We start from the raw sequence: 20,931 nt of genomic DNA, 5'->3' as shown, positions 1-20,931 counted from the left end.
TAAATAAACAAAAAATATTAACAAAGAGAAAATTAAATAACCTTGATGGTGACAAGCTATCTGGTACGGGTACCACGGGTACCACGCACATGCAAACACACAGAACCCAGGCACGAGGTCACGTGTTCCACCCGGACTGATTTCCACTGCGCACCCATTCAGATACAACCGCCTTACGGGAGAGAACATGGCAGCCCAGGTAAGTGTAATATATAACGTTTTATTTTATAATTATTGACAAATTTGCGATTTTCTCAGGTTATATACAATATAATATATGTATTTACCACTATTGTGACCTGTCTTCAAGGCCTTGATATAGTTTGTGAATAACATTACGTCTGTGGGCTTACCGCTTTTTAGCACATGTGCTTCAATTTATTGCAATAATAGTTCAGATATAATCCAGAGCTTTGAGATTTTAAAGTGCATTCATGAAAATGGCTTTTATCCAGATACTCAGATATCCTCTTAGTTGCTGTTTTTTTACTAGGCTGCGACAATAGCTTGTGTTTAATGTTATTGTTTAGCCTCCATATCACTGTTGTATTGGGAATATGAAACTCCAGCATGTAAACTGAATTATTTGCCCATTTGCGACAAATTGTCAACGCGGCAGTAAAATTACGATGCCGCATCTTACAGTTTACACATTACTGACTGTAGCATTGCTAAACGTTCAACTATCTGGAAACTGTGTTGCGCTCGTGTGTCACTATGGCAACGCACGCGCTTAACGGTTGTTTACTGATCAAATTAGTTCAAAACTAAGCATTAAACATACAAAAACGAAGCATTAAATCACAACTTGATATTTGTTTAATAAATTATGTTTACCCTTTTCATTTATGAAAGGTTGCAACCACGAAGGTTCCGGAAGTGCGAGACATCACTCGCATTGAGAGGATTGGTGAGAAACTAATTACATAATTACAATACATTTTATATATAGCTCAAGACAGCTCATTTTATTTACAGAATTAATGTATGGAAGTAAAAATGCCTTAAATGTTGACTTCTGTCGCAGGTGCACACTCTCACATTCGTGGCCTTGGGTTGGATGATGCCTTGGAGGCACGACAGGTAATGTTCAATGTATATGACTGATTTGTCAGTGACAACATGTCGTTGCCTTAAATATTGCTCACAGTATGTTTGACACATAATGACAAAAACTGGTGAACCTCACTCTCCCAGGTGTCTCAGGGGATGGTGGGTCAGCTGGCATCTCGGAGGGCAGCCGGGCTGATTCTTGAAATGATCAAAGATGGCCAAATTGCTGGTCGTGCAGTCCTCATTGCTGGCCAACCTGGAACGGGCAAGACTGCTATTGCTATGGGTAAGTTTTTGAATACATATTTATCATGATTATCACATATATATATATATATATATATATATATATATATATATATATATATATATATATATATATATATATCTATTACGGGTGTAACGGTACACAAAACTGACGGTTCGGTATTTACCTCGGTTTTGAAGTCACGGATCGGTATGGGTTCGGTACAGCAGTTTTACAAAATTGCTTTTTATTTATTTTTATTAAACAGTGGTTTACTGAAAAAAAGTGTCTGTCCTTAAATGAATTAAATTATAACTAGGGGTGCTCCGATCGATCGGCAACCGATCTCGATCGGTCGATAATCGCTTTGGGATGATTGATCAGCGGTCTCCAAAAAGGCCGATCTCATGAACCGATCGCATGCTGACGACACATAAAACCCGCACCTGCCGTGAGAGCTAGGGCATGATATGCAGCGACACAGTCTCATTCTCTTTCCAGCACAGGTAAAATAATTATTATGCTGAAGGTGAGGTACAATTCATATTTCTATATTAAATAACTTACGCAGTCATTTGAAAACTTTCTGTGGGACGTAATTTCACAAACAGCGCGCGTGAATCACCGCGTGCGCGCGCTCTCTCTCTCCCTTTCAAAATGCTTAAATGGCTTCACATCAGCGCATCGCATCTGCACTAAAATCGAGCTGCACAGTTGACACAGGATTTGCCACTTTGCACAATCGAGGCAGTGTCGCATCGTCACTAAAGTTTGTCATGTGCATTTATTTTTAAGTCTTGCCAGTGTTCAAACCGCTCAGCACTCGCGCGCACGGTCTGGAGAGACACACACACACACACACACAGGCCATCTCACAAAAAGCTTGCGAGTACAAATTGCGCTGAAATGGTCAGATACACACAAATGTATGTACTAAATTACCGTCTTGACGAGTATGCACGTAAACCCTGTCGTGACTCGCGAGTGAACGTTTGTGCAACTGCATGTAACTGTATCCGTGTTTGCTCTTAAAGTGACAGCTGTCGAATAAACTGCTGCTGTCTCTGAGTTTCTCTTTGTCTTGTGTTGTTTGATGAACCTTTATGACACTCACTGCTCTTGAATGACTAACTTTTGCAACCTTAAGTGTAAGGATTAATCTAATTTAATTTATTCAGAGAAGACCAATATTAATTTACATTTTATTTCTTATTAAATGTCTTTAGTATTTCTTACCTCAATACTAATGTTAGACCTACCTGAAAAATTGTTTTTAAAAACAAAAATGCACTGCATGATCAAATATTTAGGTGAGATAATTATATACATTTATTATTTACATTTATTTGGGAAAGATGGCCTACAGTAGCCTTAAGTTATCTCATTTTCTAAAATAAACACTTGGTGATTCTTCAAGATCTTGACTCAGTTAATTTAGAGTTAGTGTCATTTCTACAAATGGTGCAAACTCTGCAAGATTATAGATAAAAGATTCCCATTCCCCTGCCATTCTGTGATCGGCAATCGGCAGATAATGATCTTGGTGATCGGTAATCGGTGATCGGCCCCAAAAATGCTGATCGGAGCATCTCTAATTATAACTAAAAGTTTATTGAAGATATTGCTGTAAACTATATAGGGAGCCCTTACTTGCATATTAATATCAAAGGTTAACAACAGAGCCCAAACTATTAGCCTAAATTCAGTTGCTATTTATTTTTAGGTTTAATAATCAACACTCAAATAACACAGAACGCAAACATGTAAACTTCACATAAGGCAGTTTTTGCAATAACTTCTAAATATAATGATAAAATATTTTTTTCTCCAATTCGTTGTTGAAATATAATCATTTATACACAGTGTCTGTCATTTTCATTACAGGTTTATTTAAACATACATTAAATAATCACTAACAGGTTAAGTAGAATATAATGAATATATAGGCTAATATAGTTAGTGCATATATTTAGTGAAAGAGTTGATTTCTCTAGTGAACTCTCAGCTGTGGACACTGAATGACTTCTGAGATAAATGTGATGCTACATGACATTGTTTAGTTTACAAGCAGTTATATTGACGTCTTTCCGTCAGTGAAACACTGATTGAGCGATTACACCACATACGATACCTGACAGTAGCCACGGTTACATGCACACTTTTTTGTAATTCCGATTGAAAGATTCGGGGGACTGTTTACATGAGATGTTATCTAAACCGATCTGGTGTTTACATGTGCTGACTTTCAGTCGGAATCAATTTGTGACATGCGCACACAGTTTGTCTGCCGCATCAGATTCGTAACGTTAGTATCGTGGATCAATAGCTCTGTGTTGGTCGTTTTTATATTTATTTATTTTTCTGTGGGCAGACATGCAGTAGTTTAACTAATTTATGTCCTATATAATGGCTATTTCAACAGCTGTGAATGATGAATGCGGAATCAAAATGAATTCAATTCATTTATTTTGAAAAGCACAAAATTAACAATAAAATGCACCCAAATTATTAATAAAAACATAGGATGTACGGTGAAACATGAATGAAAGCATTCAAGACGTGCTCCGCATCATTACTAAACGCATAGATATTTCAGATGATTAAGGAAAGATACCATAATCACAAAGGTATAAATATTAACAAAAGTAATTAAAGTAGACTGGGTAATGTTACTTAACCAATTTGAAGCAGTTGTTGAACTTTTTTTTAATATCTAACTTAGCTACGAGAAACAGAGAAATGTCGACACCTCCTCTCCAGCAGCTTGAATGTTCCCCGTTGAAATGGCAACTGTCAATGGCCACCAGGACTTTTATAAAAAACTTTTATAAAAGCTATTCATTATTTGTTGTAAAGTGTAATATTCACCTCAGAAAAAAAAAATCTTCTGTCAGGCGCAGTTGAAGCCTATAGGACAAACGCTGTCAAGATGAGATGTAGCCAGGCTATGTCTGTGTAATTATTCCAACATTATGTTCATAACATGTTACAAAATAAAAAGTTTAATACCTCAGAAAAATTAACTTTCCTCTCTTGTCAACATTAGCCTGGTGTGAGGGCGGCGCGCGCGCTGTATATCACGTCACAGAAAGACGTACACTCAAAGTAATCGGATCAGGTCGTTTACATGGGGGAATTTTTCGTTTGATCAGTTCATGAAAAGGTTTATCCCACCCCTCTCAAACTGATTACAATTTTATTCGGTTTGGCCATTTTTATTCCGATTGAGGTTTTTATATGAAGCATTTGCAGTGCTCCATGTAAACACACCTAGTAAGTTGTAATGTATCCTCAACATACCTTCAGATGTTCATACACAGGTGTATCTTACCGAAAGCCCTGTACCGAAACGGTTCGGTACGAATACGTATACCATTACACCCCTAATATATATATGACATTATGTTGCTTATTATATTGCAACGCCATTATAAAATATTATATGGAAATGTGACATTACAGCAAACTCTGAAAACAGCACAAGACCCACTCATGATTGAGAGCTGTTTATTGTACAGGTATTGCTCAGTCCCTTGGCCCTGACACACCTTTCACTGCTATGGCTGGGAGTGAGATTTTCTCTCTGGAGATGGGCAAGACAGAGGCTCTGAGCCAGGCCTTCCGTAAAGCCATAGGAGTCAGGATAAAGTGAGTGAGGATGATTTATGGGTGAAGCAGCATGGTCACCAACCTCCACAAATATCAACATGCTTGTTTCTTTGTCTTTATAATCCGTCAATTAAGGAGGGCAATGGACGGTCTATAGATTTGAAGGAATTCTTTACTTAATTACTTACCCTCATATGTTGTTCCCAGTTTGCTTTCATTATATTGGAAATAGTCATAATCAAACAGTGTTATGATTTAAATGATTTTCATTTCATTTTTAAATGTTTTTTTAACTTCCTTTAATTTTATATAATAGATTAATAATTATATATATATATATATATATACATACATACATACACAGTGAGGAAAATAAGTATTTGAACACCCTGCTATTTTGCAAGTTCTCCCACTTAGAAATCATGGAGGGGTCTGAAATTGTCATCGTAGGTGCATGTCCACTATGAGAGACATAATCTAAAGAAAAAATCCAGAAATCACAATGTATGATTTTTTTACTATTTATTTATGATACTGCTGCAAATAAGTATTTGAACACCTGAGAAAATCAATGTTAATATTTGGTACAGTAGCCTTTGTTTGCAATTACAAAGGTCAAACGTTTCCTGTAGTTTTTCACCAGGTTTGCACACACTGCAGGAGGGATTTTGGCCCGCTCCTCCACACAGATCTTCTCCAGATCAGTCAGGTTTCTGGCCTGTCGCTGAGAAACACAGAGTTTGAGCTCCCTCCAAAGATTCTCTATTGGGTTTAGGTCTGGAGACTGGCTAGGCCACGCCAGAACCTTGATATGCTTCTTACAGAGCCACTCCTTGGTTATCCTGGCTGTGTGCTTCGGGTCATTGTCATGTTGGAAGACCCAGCCTCGACCCATTTAAATGCTCTAACTGAGGGAAGGAGGTTGTTCCCCAAAATCTCGCAATACATGGCCCCGGTCATCCTCTCCTTAATACAGTGCAGTCGCCCTGTCCCATGTGCAGAAAAACACCCCCAAAGCATGATGCTACCACCCCCATGCTTCACAGTAGGGATGGTGTTCTTGGGATGGTACTCTAGAATGGGATGGTAATCATTCTTCTTCCTCCAAACCCTTTTAGTGGAATTATGACCAAAAAGTTATATTTTGGTTTCATCTGACCACATGACTTTCTCCCATGACTCCTCTGGATCATCCAAATGGTCATTGGCAAACTTAAGACGGGCCTGGACATGTGCTGGTTTAAGCAGGGGAACCTTCCCTGCCATGCATGATTTCAAACCATGACGTCTTAGTGTATTACCAACAGTAACCTTGGAAACGGTGGTCCCAGCTCTTTTCAGGTCATTGACCAGCTCCTCCTGTGTAGTTCAGGGCTGATTTCTCACCTTTCTTAGGATCATTGAGACCCCACGAGGTGAGATCTTGCATGGAGCCCCAGTCCGAGGGAGATTGACAGTCATGTTTAGCTTCTTCCATTTTCTAATGATTGCTCCAACAGTGGACCTTTTTTCACCAAGCTGCTTGGCAATTTCCCCGTAGCCCTTTCCAGCCTTGTGGAGGTGTACAATTTTGTCTCTAGTGTCTTTGGACAGCTCTTTGGTCTTGGCCATGTTAATAGTTGGATTCTTACTGATTGTATGGTGTGGACAGGTGTCTTTATGCAGCTAACGACCTCAAACAGGTGCATCTAATTTAGGATAATAAATGGAGTGGAGGTGGACATTTTAAAGGCAGACTAACAGGTCTTTGAGGGTCAGAATTCTAGCTGATAGACAGGTGTTCAAATACTTATTTGCAGCTGTATCATACAAATATATAGTTCAAAAATCAAACATTGTGATTTCTGGATTTTTTTAATTTAGATTATGTCTCTCACAGTGGACATGCACCTACGATGACAATTTTAGACCCCTCCATGATTTCTAAGTGGGAGAACTTGCAAAATAGCAGGGTGTTCAAATACTTATTTTCCTCACTGTATGTATATATGCATATATGCATGCATACCATTGTGGTCAGAATTGTTGGCACCCATCATAAATATGATCAAAGATGGCTGTAAAAAAACATAAAAAATGCACAAAAATCTAACCTTTCATTGAAGTAAAACAATTGGAAGTAGGGGGTAAATCACATTATGAAATAAATTATTTTCTCCAAAACACGTTGGCCATAATTAATGGCATCCCTAAAAAAATTTATGAGTAATATATCTCTCAAGTATATTCCCATTAATATTTAAAACATTTTTAGCTCACCAGGGTGACTGAGCATGAAATTGTCTAGCTACGAAATATGAGGAAACAGAAAGGCAAAATTCCTTTGATCATCCATCACAATGAGTAAAACCAAAGAATATAGTTCTGATGTGCAGCAAAAGATTGTTGAGCTTCGCAAAAATAAAGTGACTGTAAGAAAATAGCTAAAGCATTGAGAATTCCCATTTCGACCATTGGGGCAATAATTAACCATTTCAACCATTGGGGCAATAATTAACAAGTTCCAATCAACTAAAGATGTTACAAATCTGGCTGGAAGAGGACATGTGTCTATATCGTCCTAATGCACGGTGAGGAGGAGAGTTTGAGTGGTCAAAGACTCTCCAAGGATCACAGATGGAGAATTGAAGAGATTAATTGAGTCTTCGGGGTCAGAAAGCCTTAAAACAATTCTAACAACCCCTATAAATCAACACAATTCGTTTAGGAGGGTTTCAAGAAAAATCTTCCTTGCTCATCCAAAAACAAACTCCAGCATATTCACTTGTCAGATACGACTGGAACTTCAAAAGGGGCCTGGTTCTGTGGTCAGATGAAACTAAACAAAGAGCTCTTTGGCAGAAAACCCACCAGATGTGTTTGGTGCAAACAGGGATAAAAAGTACCCCCCATGTCCACGGTTAAATATATACTGCTAGATCTTTAATGTTGTGGGCCTATTTTTTTGCTGGAGGTCCTGGACATCATCTTCAGATACATGGTATCATGGATTCTAGCAAATACCAACAGATTAAAAAAATGTACCTGATGGCCTCTGCTAGAAATCTTATAATGGAAGGGTTTGTCTGATATCTCTGATATCTTGTCAGGTGTTCTCCAAATTCATCAGGCATTATAGAACAAGACTCAGAGCTGTCATCTTGGCAAAAGGAGGTTGCAAAAAGTATTGAATAAAAGGGTTCCAATAATTATGGCCAACGTGTTTTGGAGAAAAGCATTTGTTTCATTGCGATTTACCCACCACTTTCAATTCTTTTACTTAAATGAAAGGTTAGATTTTTGCGTATTTTTAAATAAAATAAATGTTGTTTTATTTCCATCAAGAGGTGCATTAATTTTTGGTCAAGATCTTGTATTGACAATGCAAGAGTCAAGCACTCTGTAAAGTGTACTACAGCATATCCCAAACACTTTCAATGAATTTAAGGTCAGGACTCAGAGGTGCCAATTCATGTGTGGAAATGATTCTTCATGCTCCCTCCCGTCCATTCTTTCACAATTTTACTTTTTTTTTTTTGACAGTTCTAGAATATAGTTTGTTTAATACTTAAGAAAGTATGGCATGACTGCTCATTTTCTATGTTTGTCGTCTGGCAGAGAGGAGACTGAGATCATTGAAGGAGAGGTGGTAGAGATTCAGATAGACAGACCGGCTACAGGAACTGTGAGTCTTTGCTCGTCTCTCTCCATTGACCAGTTTCACTGAATTAACCTCTGTTTTGTTACCATTGTTCTTTCGGCACCAGACTCAACTCAACTGCTTTAAATCTTTAAGAGAATAATTTTTTGAAACTAAATGATCAAGAGGTTAAAGTCAGCATTAACCCCTTAAACCCGAAGTGTCCCAGCCCCTTTTCGCGGGGGGGGGGGGGGGGGTTACTAAGCAACCACTGAATGTAATAACATAAAATAGGTATCATTTTAAAGCTTAGAATCTCAGCTTTTCAATGCTCAGCATCCATCCATGTTGGGATACTCAAAACGAGCGCGGAGTTATTAATCTAAAACGGAGTGTACCGCCCGAGGGCGCCACCTAGCTGTGAAAAAAATTAATTGTCATATTTTTCAAAACTACTGCATTGATCAACACAATAGGTGTCATTTGAAAGCTTAGAGTCTAAACTTTACAATGAATGTAGCCATTATGATTATCTCCAAAGTAGTGATGAGTTATTTGCTGATAAAATGGAAAAAAAAAAATCATAATTTATGGAGGGGGGGGGGGGGGGGGGATTATTATGTTCTGCCATGTGTCAATCACATCATACAGCTCAGATAGTCATGTGTCATATGTCATTTGAAAGGTCTCGTGGAGCAGAATACAACAAGCCTAATTGTTTTGGGCTTTGACTAAACTTTTTGCGAGTTTTTGTAAGTTAAGTCCTGCAAGACCCATATGTAAATAATATACTGATGCAGCATTCATGTGGCGTTTTTCGCTTGTAACTTCATGAAACGTGGAAAATGGCACATCATTATTTACAGCAGATTCTCACGATTAAAAAGAGCCCAAAGTCACCATAATCTGTCTTTTAGATCTATAGATATCCCTCGTTGAGATATGGCACACAGAAAACATCACAAAAGCACATGAGCGGAGTACAAAAATAGCAGTTGCTTAGACTTGGCGTTTTTGCTGGTGACCAGTGTTGGGCACGTTACTTTAAAAAAGTAATTAGTTATAGTTACTAGTTACTTCTTACAAATAGTAACTGAGTTAGTAACTGAGTTACGTCATTATAAAAGTCACTAATTACCAGGGAAAGTAACTACTGTGTTACTTTTATTTATTTTTTCAAATGTTCAAATATCACAAATATCAAAATCACTACTATAGTTTAAATATTGTGTAAATAGTATCAGTACTTCTTTACTACTCCTCTGGTAGTGGAGCTCACGTTATCACCTGGTTTTTTTTTAGCCACTAATGTTGTGGCTGTGATGATGTGAGGCTTCATTAGATTAGAATTACTGGCCACCGACGTGGAGAGACTCTTTCTTCCTGGGCATAAGCTGCACTTTACATAAAATGTCTTACCTTTCACCTCAACGAGGGAAAAGTAGCGCTTATACTTCCAGTTTGCGAAAACTACCTGAAGTCGTTGGACTGCCATCGCTGACTGTGCCTATGCGTGTGCGTCATAGGTGTGTGTGTGTGTGTGTGTGTGTGTGTGTGTGTGTGTGTGTGTGTGTGTGTGTGTGTGTGTGTGTGTGTGTGTGTGTGAACTCAACCTATCAACCTCAACCTTGTCTCCCACCCACCAATCATCATCAGTTATGTGTAGCACCCAACCCACCCCCCAACACGCATGTCTGGGGCGCGCACACACACACACACACACACACACACACACACACACACGCACGTTGCAGGTCCGACTGACAGCGAGCCTGTTGGGATGAAAAACGCTTCAGTGAGCTTAATTATAGTAACGCTGCATTTTTTTTCTCAGTAACGCTAACGGCGTTGTAACGGAAGAAACAGTAATTCGTTTGATTACTCGTTACTGAAAAAAGTAATTCTGTTAGTAACGCCGTTTATCTATAACGCCGTTATTCCCAACACTGCTGGTGACTTCATGAAACAAGCTCTGATCGTTAAAAATGGCACACCCTTATTTACAGCAGATTCACACGATTAAAAAGAGACCAAGAACACAACAATCCGTCACTCTCATCCAAAGTTCTCACTCATTGAATTATAACCTCACAGGCGCAAATATGCTAAATATGCGAACATTGTGCTAAAGTCGCGTTTATGCTTGTAACTTCATGAAACAAGCTCCGATCGTTAAAAATGGCACACCTTTATTTACAGCAGATTCCCACGATTAAAAGGAGACCAAGGACATCATAATCCGTCACTCGGATCAGAAAATATGACTCATGGAATTATTACACATTAAAACCTAACAGGCGCACATACTCTTAAATAAGCTATTGTTGCACTAACATCGCGTTTATCATTGTAACTTCGTGAAACGGGGTCTGATCGTTGAAAATGGCACATCCTTATTTACAGCAGATTCTCACGATTAAAAAAAGACCAAGAACACCACAATCCGTCACTCGAATCAGAAAATATCACTCATTGAATTATTACACATTATAGCCTGACAGGAGCACATACGCTAATAAACAGTAGCTTTAAAGTCGCGTTTACGCTTGTAGCTTCATGAAACTTTCTCCGATCGTTAAACATGGCACACTCTTCTTTGCAGGAGATTCCCACGATTAAAAAGAGACCAAGGACACCATAATCCATTGCGTCGATCACGAGATATTCCTCACAGATGATGTGGTGATCAGTGCAGTTTGGCAGAAAATGGCCATTTACGTTATTTAGCAGCTAGAGGGCGCCCGGGGGCGGTACACTCCGGTTTAGATGAATAACTCAGCGCTCGTCAAGAGCATATAAAAAATGATAGATTCATTGGAAAGCTGAGATTCTAAGCTTTAAAATGATACCCATTATGTGTTATTATATAATATATATAATATAATACATAATATTGTAATAATATGTTTTATCAGCAGTTTCTCATTATTAGATTGTCCAAATGTAATAATAATTTATATTTTCTAAAAATATTAAAAGTGTTTTAACAAATAATACATACTTTTTGACTCTCCTTGCTATAATTTGAGTTATGAGTCTTTAAATTTGTGTATTTCTCTCAGAAAACAACAGTTTTGTAAATGTCAAGGACTGAACAAAAAGGCTACCTTTGTTCTAAATGCTGTAACTTTTGATTACTTTATGATATCGCCACAAAATTTGATCCAGATGCAGACCACATATAGGAGAACATAACCAAAAAAGAATTTTCTGCTGCCCTATTTCCTTCCTGAGTTATTGAATGTTAAATAAGAAATATTTATAAAATTATTTAAAAAATATTTTAAAATATTCCCTTTTATCAGCAGTTTCTCAGCAATATATTGTCCAAATATAATACAATTTATATTTTCCAAAAATATAAAATGTTTGCTAACAAATGATACCTACCATTTGACTCTCCTTACTATAGTTTTGGAGTTATGAGTCTTTAAAGTTGTATATGTCACTCAGACAAAAAAGGGGTTAAACAGAATATATTGATAGTTTTTCTCCCCTGTTGTGATGTATATTTCAGTAAAACGACATAAACAATAAAAAAATAAATGTAGGGTGGGACATTTTTGCTGCCTTTCATGTGAGTGACGGGTTTCTGGAGGGTAGAGAATATTGCTCAGCTGTTGTGGAGAAGATATCATGTTGTGAGGGGGGTGGGCACAGTAATGTTTTTGATTAAATATTATGAGGGCGCCTTTTTATAAAGAATGTTGTGTGTACTTAATAATAAACTGCTGTTTTCCATTTAAAAAAAAAAATGTCATTGTGACTAACATTTGAAATACCTTGAAGCTGAAGAAAATAAGAATTTCACCACATAACCCACATTCCTCAATGCATTCTAATTCAATTCATCTATTTGGCTGGAAAATATTATTAAAGATATTTATCATTCTTCAGTAGGAAATTAACTTTTTGTTATTATGAAAGTGAGAAATTAGTTTTCAGCTACCTTGATAAGTTGAGTGTAGGGCTCCGGGCACATATTAGTTCTCAATATGACTATGCTTGTATAGAAGCTGTCCCTAAGTGAACTCCGTTAGACATGAATAATTTCCTCTCCTTTCTGTATTTGTGTTAAGGGTGCAAAAGTGGGTAAACTCACGCTGAAGACGACAGAGATGGAAACCATCTATGACCTGGGGACCAAAATGATTGAGAGCCTCAGTAAAGAGAGAGTACAAGCTGGGTATGTAGATTAAAAAACTGAAAAATGTGATCCTCTTTTCTGTATAACACATGGATCAGACTGGACTGCCTTTCAGCTCCTCCCACAAAATTATGTGTGTAATTTTAACCACCAAAACACTTGAGGTTTGGTCTTATCTGGACTCCAGTAATGAGCCCTGGATATGTTGCATTATTACTCTTATTAGTAGAAACTGTAATGATTACTAATAATTTTTAATGTGTATATAATGTTGATAACAGATTACCCATACATACAAGTCATACAAAGGCCCCTACTTAAGTCAAACCACTTTTTTTTTTCTTCAGCTTTTCCCGTGCTTAAACTGTCTAAGTACTGACACATTGTTATATTTCATATTCTGTAGAGATGTGATCACCATTGATAAAGCCACAGGAAAGATTAGCAAGCTGGGAAGGTCTTTTACTCGGGCAAGAGATTACGATGCCATGGGGTCACAGGTACACATTCTCTCTCTGTGAAATGAATTCATCAATCAAAGACAACATTTTCCTGAGAGTGTTTTTTATATACTCTTGTTGCTTTTTATTTCAGACACAGTTTGTGCAATGTCCCGAGGGAGAACTGCAGAAACGGAAGGAGGTTGTTCACACCGTCTCTCTTCATGAAATTGACGTCATTAACAGCCGCACTCAGGGATTCCTGGCCTTATTTTCAGGTTTGTCACAGCTTTTTGAAACTGACAAACTAGAGAATGATATGCTCAGAGAAACGAATCCTTGATTATTCTTTCAGAATGAAATGGCTCTGTATATGTTTGTATGTTTGCTGTAGTTGATGTTAGATTGTCTGTTCTGCAGGTGATACAGGAGAGATTAAGTCAGAGGTTCGGGAGCAGATCAATGCTAAAGTATCAGAGTGGAGAGAAGAAGGCAAAGCTGAGATCATTCCTGGGGTAAGCAGGCCAGAAAAAATAAGGTGGAGGAACCAGCCCACAGAAAGTGTGACAAACTTTTTACTTTAGGCTTTTTTTTTCTTGAAGACAACCTGACTAGTTTTTAAGAAAAAAGTAAGAGTACAGACATTACAGTACAGGCATTTTTTATGGTTGCAGGTTCTCTTCATTGATGAGGTCCACATGTTGGACATAGAATGCTTTTCTTTCCTGAATCGAGCCCTAGAGAGTGATCTTTCACCTGTACTCGTCATGGCCACTAATCGTGGCATCACCCGGTATATACACAAACACGGCATCAATAACTACCATTTATACATGATGATATTGAGGATAATTTCTCCTCATTCACTGTTGTTTCATTTTTACAGTATTAGAGGCACCAATTACCAGAGTCCTCATGGTATTCCCATAGACATGCTTGACCGTCTGTTGATCATTGCTACCACTCCCTACACCGAGAAAGAGACTAGGCAGATCCTGAAGATTCGGTGAGTATATTTATAATGCAGTGCTAAGCAACATAGCATTAATTCCAGTATAGAAAATTATAGAATCATATATATTGTCTGCCTCATTCTGTGATAAAAATCCACTGCACATCACAAATTTCAAGCACTCGACTGATTTTATAACGTAATGTTTTGCGTGTTTTGCTTTTCAAATGCACATCATAAGTGACTCGAACTCACAGCGTTTGCAGAAATCGAGCCGCTCTGATCACACTGCCACTCTTTACTGTGAAACGCTGTGCATACATTTAAGTATTACAATTATATTAAAAATCACAGCCTAATCGCGTTTTCGGTTTTATTTCGATTAATCGTGCAGCCCTATCATATCGTATCTAGTTTTGAGAGTTTTGTCTTGCTTCTCATTTTGCACACGTGTGTTTTGTGTTTCAGCTGTGAGGAGGAGGATGTCGAGCTCAGTGATGAGGCACACACAGTTTTAACACGTATCGGACAGGAGACTTCGCTCCGTTATGCCATCCAGCTCATCAGTACTGCAGGCCTGGTGTGCCGCAAACGCCGGGTAATGCCAACACACAAATATTATGGCCAGTGCTGCAAGCAAATACAATAAAGTAGCATTTTTGGTCTGACCGTGGTTGTACATTTCTCACAGGGCACTGAAGTCCAAGTGGAGGACATTAAGAGGGTCTACTCTCTCTTCCTGGATGAGTCCCGGTCCTCACAGTACATGAAAGAGTACCAGGACTCCTTCCTCTTCAATGAAACACGTGAGATTCTTCTCTGCTTTTCATGCCCCTGATTCCTTGGGGTCTTACAGCATGCGTAATGGTATTTTGAAGCTGTACATAATTTGATTGAACAAGCAGTGTTCCAAGAGGGATACTATACAGTCCCACATCAATAGGGCTTTTCATGCCACTTGTCTTTGTGTTACATTCCCCAATTAATCTTGCTTTTCGTTCTTTTGGAACTATTTTTATTTGTGGAGTCACAAAAACCCATATTGTCTCTGAAATGTCCATTTTATATCTAAAATGTAAGCTGCTCTCAAACAGCCTTGTCTATAGAACTGTTGTATAAAAGAAATATCACACTCGCTGTCTTGCTGTTGTACTGAATGTCAGCCTCATCTCAGCCAAATTACTGCTGTGCAAAGCACAATAGTGAGTGTGATATTGCTTAACCCTCTGGGGTTCTTCATTTATGGGTCACACTCAGGACCTTCGGGTTCAAAATGTCCCGGAGGGCGGGATTAAAATAAAAAAAGGTTTGAGTAAAATCAATGAAATATATTTTTATTCAATAATGTTTTTTCTTTTATTTTTTGGTGTTTTGAGATAGTTCTATGATTTATAATTAATGTTTATGCAATAATTATACCCATTTTCCCCCATTGAATATAATAAAAAATGTGTAAATATATATTATTTGTTTATTAAAGCTGTATTTCATTTTAGAGTCAAGCCTAGGCCTCATGAAAGCAATTTTTTTAAAATGAGATCAGTGCCATCCGGTGGACACATTGAGCATTTTTATCACGCAATAGCACATTTTTACCACCATAGTGGATCTTGCGTTTTATAATGTTTTTTTTTTTTTAAATCGTAGCTTCATCGGAATGGTCCAAAACTTGGTCACTTTATTGGTATATGACTTTATTGGTACTTGGTATATGACTTGGTATATTGGTACTTGGTATATGATAACACCCAAAAAAATTGCGGTCAGGATTTGAAAAGTCTAAGTGGTCGTAAAAAAAAAGTCACACTCAGGACCTTCAGGTCAAAAATTACCCCCATAGGAAATGAATGGGAAATTGGCAAAAATATGAAAATACAGAGGGTTTTTTTTGTGCATAAAATGTACAAATCAGCCAGGATGCGGGAAAAAAGGACTCAACAGTGAAGGGGTAAATCTCTAAAACATCAAGAGTGCAAAACAGACAAAAAAACTCACACACACACATACTTATACACACAAAAACACACGCACACACAAATGAACGCGTGCCATTCCAACAGCTAATTGTGTTTTTGTGTGTGTGTGAGTTTTTTTTGTCTGTTTTGCACTCTTGATGTTTTAGAGATTCACCCCTTCACTGTTGAGTCCTTTGTTTCTGCATCCTGGCTGATTTGTAGATTGTATGCACAAAAAAAATGTATTTTCATATTTTTGCCAATTTCACATTCATTTCCTTTGGGTGTTCATATACCAAGTACCAATAAAGTCACCAAGTTTCAGACCATTCCGATGAAGCTACGATTTTTTACATTTTTTATATAAAACACTTCGGGTCATTTTTGACCTGAAGAACCCCAGAGGGTTAAAGGGTTAGTTCACCCGAAAATGAAACTTCTGTCAGTTATTACTCACCCTCATGTCGTTCCAATCCAAACCCATAAGAACTTCATTGAGCTTTCTGATCCCTCCATAGACAGCTATTTAATTAACACTTTCAAGGCCCAGAAAGGTAGTAAAAACATTGTTGAAATAGTCCATGTGACTCCAGTGGTTCAACCTTAATTTTATGTAGCGTCGAGAATACTTTGTGTGCAAAAAACAAACCAAAATAACGACATTATTCAACAATTTCTTCTCGTCTGTGTCAGTCTTCTATGCCGTTTACGTTGGCCAGCTCCTGTGTTAGCATCACGCGCATGTGTTGTGTTGCTCACGTGAACTGAATCGGCCAATGGCGTGCTGGCGTATCTGACGTAACTCTGAAGCGCTGTACTGTATTTACTACGTCAACGGCATGGGGACTGACACAGACGTGAAGAAATGGTTGAATAATTTTTTTTTTTTTTTTCGCACATTTTTCTATTATTTTATAATGTGTCCTGAGGTGTACTTATATTGTTAGTATGACTTTTACATCATAAAATGTCATAATTTAGAAATAAAAGGCATTTTTTCTATACTGCTGTTTGCCCTGTGGCTGAATGTCCTGCTTCAAGAGGCGTGTCTGCTGTGAGACTTCAGTAAAAACGCCCACTGTTGTGATTGGCTGACATCTTTGCATTTTAAATGAGCGGAGGGGGCGTGGTTTAACGAGGTCTACGAGGCACGAGCACGAGCAGTCACGAGCTGCTGCCAGAGAGACGGCTGGACCTGAGTTCACTTCACATCAGTTCTCAGCATGTCTGAACTGTTATAGTTACAGCATATACTTCAGGTTATTAGTCTATTTCTAGTCGGAGGGACTGTCACTCATGTCAGAAAGTTAGTAACTTTAGTAAATTATGGATCAGCGCTGACTGGAGACGTGAACCGTTTAGAACGATTCAGTCTGATTTGGTGAACTGATTCGGTTCACTAAAAAGAACCGGTTCAAAAGAAAGATCGTTCGCGAACTGGACATCACTAATGTACCAGAGACGGAGCTCAGCGATTGCTAACAAAGTTATTTATAGTAACTACTAAGTTATGAGAGCGCTGTCAGTAAGCGCGAGTTTATTGTGTTTGTATCTGAGAGTTCTGAATAAACACGAGTCCCAGTCACACCGAGTCCGTCTTCATCATTATTACCAACTTTGTAACACATGCAAAGTACAAGTACAGCTGTCGAGATGAACGAGTTAAAAGTAAGTGTTGATAATAGCATTATTTTTAAAATAAAATAAAAGCGTCAGTGACGCGCGTTGAGTACACAGCGCAAACAAAGACACAACAGCAGTAATCGAATGTAATCCAGTTTATTGTGGGGCTAGGCTGGCTAGCCCGAATATGCTCACGCTTACCCCCCTTCTGCTTAATCTCACGCCGCGTTTGGTGCCTCCGCTGTGGGCCAGATGCAGTACTGGGGGTCGGGGATGTTGAAGGCCACCGGCCAGTGCAGCCCGAGCTTCGGCGTGTGTGATGCCGATGTTGAGCAGAAACTCATGACTGTATGCACATTTTAGAACCGATAGACGCGACGAGGACGTACAAAAACACTGACTCACAAGATAGAAAACACTAAAACACCGTTCTGTCTGGAGAGAGAGAAGCCGCATTGTGTGCACGAATAATAAATAATGAGCTACACATCAGAAATCACTGATCACAGATCAGAAGGAACTGAAAAAAGACTTCTGTTTTCATTTGTACATCCAAACACTGAGAAACTGCCAGCATTCACTCGTTCACAACCCATGATCTCGCGAGCGTTTGCATGGGCGTGCCAGATTCTCTGGGTGGAGGAAAGGGAGGTAACCGTTCCTGCTTGGACGTCAAACCAGGAGACTTCAGGATTGGCTCGTCTGGCCTGTCATTTTCTCAAAGGCAGAGAGAGACAGCCAGAACTCGGGTTTACACCGATCAACATTTCTATCCACTTGGGGACAATATTCAGGCTAGGGGAACTCATATTAATGTTGAAAAACCTCATAAAATGAAAATTTCATGCCATGGGACCTTTAAAATGTAAGGTTAAACAGCTGGAGTCACATGGACTATTTTAATGTCTTTACTACATTTTTGGGCCTTGAAAGTGTTAATTAAATGGCTGTCTATGGAGTGGTCAGAGAGCTTAATTCCGAAGATGAGCGAAGGTCTTACGGATTTGGAACAACATGAGAAAAAGGTTTCTCCTGGAGTAATTTTAGAATTCCTGTCAAATATTAAATTGAAAGATTCTATGTAATTGGTGTTATTATTGCTGTTGTTGTTATTGGTATATATAACTGATTTTGTAAAGTGATTGTTTTTAGGACAAAATTGTTAAATTATTGTAAACAATGTATTGAAGTGATACTGTTGATTGCCATGAATATAGCCATTGCTGCTGATATGGCATTAAATCATAAATAAATAAATAATAAATGGAACAACATGAGGGTGAGTACTTAATGACAGAATTGTTATTTTTGGGTAAACTAACCCTTTAAAAATGTACTAAGGTGTAAAATTGACTGTTTACAATATATTAACATCCACTTTCTATTTCTTCTTTCAGAATCCCCTCAGATGGACACCTCTTAATCAGAGACACTGTGAAAGGTCATTCGTCGCTCCTGTGAAGTCCATTTACTCTTATGACCTCATCCCTTGCAGGGCCATCTTAGAAGTGTTCATGCAATTGAGTGTGTCAATGCGCTCAAGTTTGTTTGTTTTTTTTCCTCCATCTTTCTTCGTCTTTTTCTTCATTTTTTACTTGGTATTGCTAGATTTGATATGTTTTGCATTGAATAAAAAATAATTTCTTCTTGTTGGCTGTATAACATGGCAACCAAAAGGATGAAATAAAAACTATTTGACCATGAATATAATGACACTGTTATTAGGCAGCTTCATAATCCTGAAACCATTGATCTTGATAACAACATTATAAATAATCTAGTATTGGTGATAATCTTAGGCAACATTTATGAATAGATCCTAATTTTCATGCAAGAAGCAGTGTTTAGATTTTATTTTTATATTTTGGTTTAGGTTTCAGTAAGATTATATGCTTTTGTCATTTTTATTATTCATTTTTAATTATTTCTGTTTAACTTTTAATTTATTTTTATTTCAGTTATTGCTAAGGCAAAATTGCCCTTTTTTTATTTTTTTTTATTTCAAGTTTTTCATCCAATATTTATATTTCATTGTAAGGCAAGACACCCCAGGTGAATAGGATAAAACATAACTAAGAGATATCATCATACTTCCTCTGTTTCTGTTCCAAGTTTCTGAAATGTTGCTTATGCAAATGAGGCATTATCTAATTAAATAAGTACTAATTTGCATACATTTCTAGAACAAAAATCTGAACATTGGATGAAGTCCGATTCAAAAATCCTGTTTCTTTTTTCTTTTCTTTTTACATCCATAAATCAGAAAATTCTGTCAGCAAAAATATTCACAATTTTTTAATGAATAATCTGGAAAATTATGTATGAACAAATACATCTCTTAAAACCTTCAGACTATAGAAAGGAATAAAACTAAAGTTTGGTGTATGTAAGTGCTGCTGAAGTGGAGATTTCTGGCTCAGAGCTGGAGAAAAAAATAATTTTGAGAAAACGGCCTTTAAAGATATATATTGTAATTGAAATGTACAGACACAAATAGATAAAGTGCTTGAAAAGATAGTTAAAGGTGCATTTAGGATGTTTTCTTTTTACTAGTTTGAAAACACTTTATAAAAAGGCCAAAATATCTATTTTTCAAAATATATTTTTTTGTTTTGTTTGTTTTGTTTTGTCCGTATTCTGTTGTTTTTTTTGTTACAACATGTGTATTGTTTTGAGCATCAAAAAAAATAAAAAAATAAAAAGGCAAATATCAAAATTAACAGATGCATGAAAAACATTGGTTTTGCCTGTAGTGTCTAGCCTTAAAGAATGAAAACGATTTTAAAGTTTTATATTTAGTTAACAGTCAACAACACTGATAAGAAGATTAATTTATGCTGATATGTCTTTCCTTGCTCCTTGCTGCTGGTCAGTTGTAGTACTACAGCACTTGGCTAGGTGGCAGTATTTAATCAATATTAAGAAGCTCTTAATACTGTACTGACAGTGAATACCTCTATTTTTTTCCACCTTAGTACATGTGTACCTGAATGTTTTCTTTTTTTATCTGTTTTTAATTTGATAGATTTTAAGAAAAAATATTTTTTGAACATAAGGTGATGCTTATCCACATTTCAGCAGTGTGCCCACATGCTATAATGGTTTACAAGTATGTACTTAACAAAACCAGAGCGAGATTTAGAAACCTTGAGGTTTTGATGTGTGGTCTTTGCTTACCAAGCAGAAGACATGTCAATTCATTCACAGTGTTATGAATAGATGGACAGTGAACCTTTTCTTTAGGGTAATCTTAGCAGAAGGGCCTGTAGTCGTCGTCATGTCTGAG

General features: G+C 37.5%; 1 protein-coding gene across 1 annotated transcript; it reads left to right on the top strand.

Moving 5' to 3' along the window:
• The first annotated feature begins 151 nt into the window (after positions 1-151).
• Positions 152-20,325, top strand: ruvbl2 (RuvB-like AAA ATPase 2). The gene is made up of 15 exons (XM_079814143.1): positions 152-199; positions 856-910; positions 1,028-1,083; positions 1,198-1,339; positions 4,819-4,948; positions 8,507-8,573; positions 12,608-12,714; positions 13,082-13,175; positions 13,270-13,393; positions 13,536-13,630; positions 13,790-13,908; positions 14,002-14,121; positions 14,536-14,665; positions 14,759-14,873; positions 19,043-20,325. Exons 1-15 carry the CDS (start codon positions 188-190, stop codon positions 19,066-19,068), a joined length of 1,392 nt encoding a protein of 463 aa, XP_079670269.1. The 5' UTR covers positions 152-187; the 3' UTR covers positions 19,069-20,325.
• The last annotated feature ends 606 nt before the right edge of the window (positions 20,326-20,931 follow it).

The sequence above is a fragment of the Gobio gobio genome, assembly GCF_949357685.1.
Source record: "Gobio gobio genome assembly, chromosome: 4".
NCBI lineage: Eukaryota > Metazoa > Chordata > Actinopteri > Cypriniformes > Gobionidae > Gobio > Gobio gobio.
Note: the sequence above shows the minus strand (reverse complement) of the source record. Positions and strands in the feature narration are given on the sequence as shown.